Source organism: Silurus meridionalis, chromosome 26 (assembly GCF_014805685.1).
Source record: "Silurus meridionalis isolate SWU-2019-XX chromosome 26, ASM1480568v1, whole genome shotgun sequence".
Taxonomy (NCBI): Eukaryota; Metazoa; Chordata; class Actinopteri; order Siluriformes; family Siluridae; genus Silurus; species Silurus meridionalis.
The window spans coordinates 6,091,292-6,101,291 of record NC_060909.1 but is presented as its reverse complement, the minus strand read 5'-3'; the positions used below and the strand labels follow the sequence as shown (position 1 = coordinate 6,101,291).

General features: G+C 38.3%; 1 protein-coding gene across 1 annotated transcript in view; it reads right to left on the bottom strand.

Moving 5' to 3' along the window:
* Positions 1-2,121: 2,121 nt before the first annotated feature.
* Positions 2,122-10,000, bottom strand: part of skor1a (SKI family transcriptional corepressor 1a) — a 14,409-nt gene continuing 6,530 nt past the window's right edge. The window contains exons 4-12 of the mRNA XM_046840064.1: positions 9,922-10,000; positions 7,145-8,898; positions 6,062-6,149; positions 5,223-5,318; positions 4,992-5,060; positions 4,282-4,356; positions 4,093-4,167; positions 3,501-3,566; positions 2,122-2,942 (exon numbers count right to left, since the gene is read on the bottom strand). The exon at positions 9,922-10,000 is cut by the window's right edge and continues 205 nt beyond it. Coding sequence (XP_046696020.1) covers positions 2,845-2,942; positions 3,501-3,566; positions 4,093-4,167; positions 4,282-4,356; positions 4,992-5,060; positions 5,223-5,318; positions 6,062-6,149; positions 7,145-8,887 — 2,310 coding nt within the window. The 5' untranslated portion in view covers positions 8,888-8,898; positions 9,922-10,000 and the 3' untranslated portion in view covers positions 2,122-2,844. The remainder of the gene's footprint in view (positions 2,943-3,500; positions 3,567-4,092; positions 4,168-4,281; positions 4,357-4,991; positions 5,061-5,222; positions 5,319-6,061; positions 6,150-7,144; positions 8,899-9,921) is intronic.

The window sequence follows — 10,000 nt, the reverse complement described above, 5'->3', positions numbered from 1 at the left end:
AATGAATGCCATTACTAAGCCAAAAATCCCAATGAACACAATTCAACAAGTCTCCTTTCACTGCAGCCACAGCTGCACCGCCCACATACATCTCTAGCAGAAGCATCAATATTAACCACGTTATATGATCTGGGTTTTACGTGCGTTGTTGTGCTTTTATTTTTGTGCATTAAAGTTTTCTAGGCCTGAATGCCTCAGTACCTTTTCCCAGATGAAAGGACAGTGTGTGTGTGTGTGTGTGTGTGTGTGTGTGTGTGTGTGTGTGTGTGTGTGTGTGTGTGTGATCAACAAGAATGCTGGTGGTTTTTGATCGTTTTTACTGTTAAAACTGTCTTCTTCTTCTTCATCTTCTTCTTTCGGCTGCTCCCATTAGGGGTCGCCACAGCTGATCAGCCGTCTCCATAACCCCTGTCCTCTACATCTGCCTTTTTTACACCAACTACCTGCATGTCTTCCCTCACCACATCCATAAACCTCCTGCTTGTACGTCCAAACCATCTCAATCTCGCCTCTCCCACTTTGTCTCCAAAACGTCCTACATGAGCTGTCCCTCTAATAAACTCGTTTCTATTCCTGTCCATCGTCGTCACTCCCAACGAAAATCTCAACATCTTCAGCTCCGCTACCTCCAGCTCCACCTCCTGTCTTTTACTCAATGCCACTATCTCTAATCCATACAACATCACAGGTCTCACCACAGTCCTATAAACTTTCCCTTTCACTCTTGCAGAAACCCTTCTATCACAGGACAACATTAATGTAATAATGAATCAAATAATACTGGTACGTTGGCAAAGATGTTGACCAAGATGTTGAGTGACAAATGAAAAAATGTGCTTTAAAATGAAATCTCAAAGCCCTCATATGGGCTATGCAGTGGACTGTATTGTATATGGCACGAACGTCATTACTGCATTTCCTACTAAATCTTCTAGAATACTGAAATGTTCTATGACTGGGTCTCTGATGAAACCTAGTATTAAAACACAAAACAGGGTTTTGAAATCTAAAAATGCACCATCTTCACTAAATACATTTGGTTTTTTTTACAAATTAGCAAATCATTGCAAAACATAAATCCCTCATAGATTTGTTTAGATGGTGTGGAGAGTTTTATTCACAGAAATTCTAGGCATCAGTGTGAGTGCAGGTCTTGATTTGCATTGACTCAGTGATGCCTATGCATGATGCACCTCACTCTTTATCCACTAGATGGTGCCATTGTCTATATTATTAAAACCACACAGCCCTCATTAATTGTATGTTAAAATAAATCTCTGGGTCTCCATTCCAGTACTACAGCATGAACAAAAATATATTTTTTTAATATAAAATATACTCTAATACTCGTAAACATTGTGCTGATAATCTGTGTTTTGTTGCCTATTGATTTAACGTATATCATTTTGTATTTAACAAATCCAAAATTTTGAGTTAATGAAGAGTATATATATATATATATATATATATATATATATATATATATATATATATATATATATATATATACGTACCGGTGTTCTGTGATGTGTTATGTGTATAAATTGTACTTGCAGGGTTCTACACAGACCTCCAAGCAGTTCCTACAGATGGACAGCTGGATGATTCTTTATTAGAGTTTTAAAGGCAATATTTTACCAAAGCTGCCATTAAATGGTGTTGGATGAACTCCAGATAAATCGCCTCACTCCAGATAAATAAATAATTATTATTTAAATAATAATGAATAAATGCTGGTGTTTTCCGTATCTGGGATAAAGTATACAGTCACTCACTACTTATAATGTCACTTTATGCTTGTACTATTGATCTGTAAAGTGAGTTTTGTTTTCTGGAACAAAAAAAAAAGAGAATGAAGTTGGTGGTGTGGTCAATAGCTACTGAGCTGGATTTACATTCTATTTCAATATGTTTTCATATAAAGTGTATTCCTACCACTTAAAATAAATATTTATGTGTGTGTAGATTTTTAGAAATGAGAAAAAGTCATCTAAAACCCTATAAAGATTTTTTTCTTATTAAAAAAAGCTTCCAAGCAGAACACCTTTCAGACCGTAGAATCCTTAATGTGTGATTTCTTTCCTTTTTTTTAATAGTAGTGAGAGATTTAGTTAATTATAATAATGAAGAAAGGAGCCATTTTATTCTTGAAAATACACTTCAAAAGTCACAGGTGATTAATCACATATATGTAGATTGGTACCATTTCCCCAAAAGTTTGAGCTCTGTATCAGGAAAAGGTGGACTAAGTGCTTGGTCAGATTTTATTCTGTACACAGGAACATGGTAAACATCTTTAATTGAAGGTAGATTCAATTTGGGATTAGGTAGGTCTTTATCATTTTAGCTTTTTTTTTTTTAAAGTGCTTATACAGATACAATCCATGTGGGAGAGCACATCAGTGAATCAATTTGGAATAAATACAACATAAAAACACACAAATAGTGACCATTTAAAACGTTGTGAGATTTCACAATTCATTGCACAGCACCACTTTATGTATTCGTGGCATTTTAAGGAAGGAGAAGAAACAAACGAACAAAAAAAAGAAGCTTCGACTGAGTTCATATTCATATTCTATTGTACATATATTTCGAAACAGTTCCACTCTTTGACTCTCATCGTTCTGCTGGCTTGCTGGATTTCAAGACGACTTGTCCTTGTACGTTTCATGTCCTGTCTGTGCAGAACGCCAAAAAAAAGATGCCATTCGAGTTTTTGAGACTGTCGCACGTTTTTCGGTCCTCGGAAAGTTCAGTGCTTTTAAGTTTATTGGAGAGGTCTTTTGGTTTTTTTCACGCAGTGTAAAAATCCGTTGTAGTGGTCCAGCGTGGGAAATTCGATTAAGGTGGCAGTAGAGGAGGTTTAAAAGTGCACGTTCCTGTGCAGTGGCGTGGAGTGAGCATCTTGCAGGAGAAGTGGTGTAAAGCGTCGTGAGCTTCTAGGGGAAAAGAGCATTTAGTGCAACGTGGACACAGGTGAAGGATGTAAAGAGAGGAGACTATGAATACCTGTTTACATGTAACTAAAATACAGAATATGGTGGGCAGTGTAGCAAAAGCAAATTACAGCTAATGGGGATGCAACACATATGAAGTGCACATGTTATTAATAGTAATAAGGGTTTATTCTTTTGCAGTCATTTCTTGAGTCAAACATTTTAATCTGTGAAGTGTTATGTCTGATTCCTTTTCACAGAGGACCCAGATAGACCCTAATTAAAATCATCTTAACTGTGACTGAGATAGATAGATAGATAGATAGATAGATAGATAGATAGATAGATAGACAGACAGACAGACAGACAGACAGACAGACAGACAGACAGACAGACAGACAGACAGCTCTTTTACTCTATCATTTAATGATAGAGTCGTACATTATTACACAATCAGCAAATTATATCATAAAAAAAGTATCACTTGCATATTTCTTATTGCATATTTTTTTATTGATATAATTTTAGGAGTTTTTGCTGTTGGGTATTAATATAAATTACCTTTTAGCTTCTGCTGAATTGCATATCGAGCCTTTCTCTCTTGATCCAACTCGTTGCACAAAGTGTCTATAATAAAATAAAAAAAATTATAATTAATAAAAAAAACTAATTAATAAAAGCAAACAGAATTGAAAAAAAATAGATTAAAATTTTTAAAGGTCATGCAAAACTTTTATTAGAGTTTAAAAGTAATAATAATGTTTATAATATTAAGCTATTAATTGCCTAAAAGGGGTTAAAGAATATGATTTATTGTCAAGCTGCCTTAATTATTTTTTTATATATATATTTTTTCCAAGTAAAGTAAATCTTTATTATCACCACATCTGTAGTGTGCAGAACACAGTGAGATAATAAAGTTATAAATAAAATATTTAGAAAATAAAATCACGTTTTTCATGAAGTCAAGGACCAATATTTCGGCTGGATATTGTTTAGTTTATTTTTGTATTAATTTACAAAATTAATTCAGACAAATCTTATGTTGAATTGACGTAATGACGATTTTGAATTTGTTACGTTTGTATCTACAAAAAAAAATATGCAAGTGTCACTTTTTGACGTCATAACTCCCCCATGTTTTAGTGCTTACCCCTAACTATTTGCAGCTGCTGCACCATTTCCTCTCGATAAGACAGCTCTCTCTTCATCTGGTCCTGAAAATTATCTGGTAAAGTCAACATGCACAGAGTCACTACTCCAAAAAAAATAAACGTATTGCATTAGTTAAACTAGTTTACTATCTAATGCTCTTGAAATCTCCCAGTTTGATGTGAATTACCTTTTAGATTTTGAAACTCCCGTTCCATTTTCTTCCTAAGCTCCATTTGCTCCACCAGCTGTTTTTGGAGTTCCTCTAAAAGAGAAAAGGGGGAAAAAATAATCACCAATTAATTAATAAACCATTATCTCTGCTACACTGCGGTGGCTTTCGGGAAGAGGAACAAAAGAAGTCGATGTGTTATAATTAAAAGCAAAGCTTTTTAAAGCATTTTTATGTCACGCTTTTATGCATTTAAACACGCAAAACGACCCGCTCTTGAAGAAAGCTGCGGTGTTTGTGGCGCGTGAGCTCGCGGTAATAGTAATAATGAGGCCCGCAGCCTTGGGCTGTGTGTGTGTGTGTGTGTGTGTGTGTGTGTGCACGCGACTCTGCTAATGCAAATGCAGTTCAAGGGCGTTTTGGAATCATGCACACTAGCTTCATTTTCTATTCGGCTTGAAAAAAAAAAAGAATAATAAATCACAGTGGGATTCTGGAAAAAAAAAATTGTATCATGGTTTTGATTCTGTCGATTTTATATATATATATATATATATATATATATATATATATATATATATATATATATATATATATCTTCATGCAAACTCCTTTATTTTAAAGCCTCAAATATTTATCATTAATGCACATCTTTAAAAAATTATATTTCTACGATAATACTAATAATCACTGATAACCACGATTAAAATGCACGACTTAACCCTCACCTTTCGCCATGTGCTCGATATCTTTTTCAACAAACTGGAATCTGCCATCAGTCCTCGATGCGCCTTCAACTGGAGAGGAAACAAAAAAAAATAAAAGCAAGAAGGAGGGAATGAGCTTAAAATATGCAGAGATATTAATTCAGAGATCAGAGACTCGCGTGTGAATATATTACAGCGAAATTCACATCAAATGGGGTAGAAAAGCAGGAAAGCACGTGAACAGGGACTCACTCTCAGATTCTTTCGAAACGTTGATTTGTTCGTGACGGGATTTCTGCGATTCCCAGTCGTCCTCTAGTACTGGAGCATGACTGAATCTGTGAGAATCTGTGCCAGAAAAAATGCAGACTAATTTTATTATTTATTTATTATCATTTAGAAAACAAATAGATGCAACTATATGTGCATGTGCAGTGTTGAATAATGATCAAAACTATGCATTATATCATCTCTCTCTCTCTCTCTCTCTCTCTCTCTCTCTCTCTCTATATATATATATATATATATATATATATATATATATATATATATATATATTTTTTTTTCCCCATAATAATAATATATATCATCCATATATATTCTATATCTTGCAACTATATGTGCATCTGTAGTGTTGAATAATTATCAAAACCATGCATTATATCAATTCTCTCTCTCTCTCTCTCTCTCTCTCTCTCTCTCTCTCTCTCCATACATATATATATATATATATATATTTTTTTTTTTCCCCATAATAATAATAATATATATCATCCATATATATTCTATATCTTGCAACTATATGTGCATCTGTAGTGTTGAATAATTATCAAAACCATGCATTATATCAATTCTCTCTCTCTCTCTCTCTCTCTCTCTCTCTCTCTCTCTCTCTATATATATATATATATATATATTTTTTTTTTTCTTTTTTCCATAATAATAATATATATATAATCCATATATATTTTATATCTTGCAACTTTATGTGCATCTGTAGTGTTGAATAATTATCAAAACCATGCATTATATAAACTCTATATATAATCCATATATCTTATATTTTATATCATATTAAAAAAGGAATTTACTGTGTGATTCCTGGATCAGAGGGTATTTAGGTGCTGGAACAGGAGGTGAGTTCATTGCAAGTCCTGCGTCCTTTTCAGCAACACACACCTGCCAAAACCCAAACCAAAGCATCTAATTACAAATAAACACAGGGCCCAATTATGTGCAATCTTCCTATTCTCCACATTTATATCTACAGAAGAGGTGTAGGTTCTCATTAGTGCTCAAGCCCACAACTGATCCGCCAGTTTCAGACCCCGCATTAAGGCAGATTGTTTTATTGGAAGTTAAAATGGAACAGTGGGAATGACAGAGAGAGTCATTTACTCCCAGGACTCAGGGGAGTCTTTTTCACAAACACGTTCCTGCCCGCCGGCCAAATACATTCGATTTTGGCCATTTATATTAAACTTTCAATTTAGGAGAAATTATGCCTTTGTTTATGCCACGTTTCTTTGTTTTACACAGTAAACACGTGGTGAGCATGAACACACCAAATCTGAGCAATTAATATCGCTTATTGACGATACAATAAAGGTGTTAATTAAAGGAATGATATTGTCATATAGTCGCTTTTTAATTCAGACCAGAGGATTTAAATAAATTAAGATGTATTCATTCAATCTTGTTAAAAGCATTTTATTCAGGGTTGACTTGTCGTTTGTCCGATTATAGGCTTAAATAAAAAAATTACAGGACGAATATACTCTTTTTTATGATTTCATTTTAACATATTTTGGTAAATGATTAATTACTGTTTTTTGTAACAGAACGATCCTTGATTAACCTTTTAATCATAATGATTCTGTTTAATTCTTAAAAGTCTGCATCTTTTACGTGGAAATGTGTGGAGAAGTCTATATTATTTATATTGTTATAATTATTTTATTTCTTACATTAATTACATTTTTTTAGGGTACATGTTGGAACCCTTAACTAAAGCACACAGTTATATATGTAAGAGCTCCGCCCTTCGCGGCCCCTGTGCCCATGCGGCCCCTGTGCCCCTGTGGCCACTGCGTCAACTGAGTACTTGTTTTGTGAGTGTGTTTACACACAATATCAGGTGAATTTTTATTCTTCTGGCTCTCAGCTATACTCACATCATATGTTGGAGTGCTGTCACTTTTTGGCGCTCTGTCACTCAGCCTATCTTCATCTGTGTTCTCTGGGGTCTCGTGTCTCTCCTCCTCATCATCATCTTCTTCCTCTTCCTCTACTTCTTCTCTGCTTTCCCTTACGTCTTCTCCATGACCCAGCCGGGGCACGATCTGCCTCACTGGACTCTGCCGGTCCTCCACGGACAGCTGCACGGAATCCTCGTCGTCATCGTGCGTCTCCCGGTTGGACTCCACGTCCACTTCCTGTTCTCCTCCGCTATCGACTTCCGGCGAGGCGGACCTGTAGCTCGAGGTGTCACTGATGAAGTCCGGGGACAGGTGGCCCGCGGGCGGCCCCGCGTACGCGTCCCGGTTGCCATAGAGCTTGGCTATGCTCTCCGCGTCCTTGACCACGGGCCTGAAGGCGGACACGTAGCTGGATTTCCGTGGCGGAGACGCCGCGTGACCCTCTGACGGCCTCAGCTCGTCGGCCGACTTGTCCTCGAGCGACTGGGAGCTCGAGCAGCGCTCGCTGTCTCTGGGAGTGCTGCTCCTCGGACGCTCGTGCTCGGAGACATCTGTCTCGGCCTGGCGGCTCGAGGTGAGCTCGTGCGGCTGCTTTTGTTGTGCGTGAGGATAGGGCGGCAGTGGCAGAGCGCCCGACGTGGGCCAGAACATGGGGAACGAGGGGTACAGGCTGTCCTTCGTGCCTGCCCAAAACACACCTGGTACGCCCGTTTTGCTTTGCTCGTTCGTGACGTCGTCCTTCTTCGGGCACAACCCGAACGGGGAGAAGCCGTACGGATGTGGGAAGAGCGGCGGTGGTATTTTCTGGAGCATGCCAAAACCTTTGCTGGGGACCGGAATGACCGGGTAATTCCGGTGCGCGCCGCTGGAGAGGCCGAGGTTCGCGCGCTCGTCGTCGCAGCGCAGGGTTTTGTGCGGGATTTCCGGGGACGCGGGCTGCCTGACATGGCTCGGACCCTGCGCTTTGAGAGACGACATCTCGCACCCGCTTCCGGGCATTGTCCTTTTCCTGCTGCCGCCGTTAAACATGGCCTTCACGTCCTCCCAAGCATGGGAAATGTCGTCGGGCACGAGCTTGTCCGCAAGTTTCAGGTGGCGCCTCCAGGAGTTGAAATTCGCCGCGTCTGGCTGCGTGTACTTGGACTCGGGCGTGCGGTGCGAGTGGAAGATAAACTTGTTTGGCGAGAAGTACATGCTGCAGTACGCGCACTTGATGCACTTGGCTCGCGAGCTGTTGTACCTGGCCGGGATGAAATTGCCCCTGCAGCCCCACGCGCATTCGTGAGACACGTCGAACGCGAAGTTCTCGGGCAGCTTCGGCGGAGAGTGAGCTCCCAGGAACGACTTGCAGAGCCGCTCCGCCTCGCGTTTGGTGATCATCCCGCAGCGGCGCGAGGAGATGGGCATGGCGCCGGCGCGCCTCAGGATCTCCAGCTGCACTGGCGTGCACTGAACGCACGTGATACCCAGGGCGACGCGCCGGTTGTGAATTTCGTTGTAGCTGTAGCTCTTTAGCAGAGTGTTGGAGATCTGGGCCAGGCACAGCCGCTCCTGACCATCTATCACCAGAGACACGATGGGGACACCGTATAGAGACGTCTCGCTCACTTGGTTGGGCTTCAGCGACGCGCCGCCGGAGAATGGAGACACGTCCCGTTTGGAGTGCGGAGGAGAGCTGGCTTCCGGTGCCGAGCCCAGAGGCGCGCTGATCGGCTCCATTCCCTGGGAATCTATAGAGAAGTAACATTTACATTAGCGCGTAAAACGGAGATCTTACTGCATTCATTCTTGTAAATAAAACATCCAAACGAACACGAGTTCATTCAAACCTTTAACCAAACCTTAAGCCTTTAATGCCATTATCTCAACGTATTATTATTATTATTATTATTATTATTATTATTATTATTATTATTATTATCATCATCATATAGCACTACTACTACTACTAAAATATAATAATAATAATAATAATAATAATAATAATAATAATAATAATAGACACAAAAATTAGGCAAAACAAACGGCTTTAAAACAGTAATTTATATATATATATATATATATATATATATATATATATATATATATATATATATATATATATATATATATATATATATATATTGTTGTTGTTATTGGGTACAAATAAATTCTATTGTATATTTTGTGTTTTGTTCTCTGATTATTGTTAAAAACCTTGACATGAGTCTCTGACATGCAACAAAATATTATCCAAGATTATCTCATTCATAATGGAATAGTCATTTTGTATTGACTGATTAAAAGGTATATAAATTCTCTCTATATAAAATATAAATATTATATATAAAATATATCTACATTATATTTTTATATAAATATATGTAATATGAAACGTACCTGCAATGTTCAGCACTGATTTTAATCAAATAGATCTTACAGTAACAATCACACGAACCTGAAAAGTCCTTTAATTTGAGGGGAATTTGTGTTGAATAACGGAATAACAGTCTGTCCATCAGAGGCTGATGTTTATTTTTCACTAAGACTCTACTCGAAGTCTTGGTAATATCTGGTCTGGTCAAATATTTGGTTGCTTTTTGCGACCACGAGTTCCGACCAGTTTGTCCAAAACGAGCTTTAAACGAAATGCACATGCAAATGGGTTTCCCAGGAACACGGAGTTTAGCAGTAAGAACTCTTGGCTGATGAAGACGTTCAGAATGTCATAATGCACCAACACTAAAATGCAGATCGAACAGAGGAACACTCACCTTTTTACCCCAAACACCAGCAAGAACGAGGGACTTGATCCAGCCAAATTATTGCAAGGAGCAAGGCAATAACTGTCTT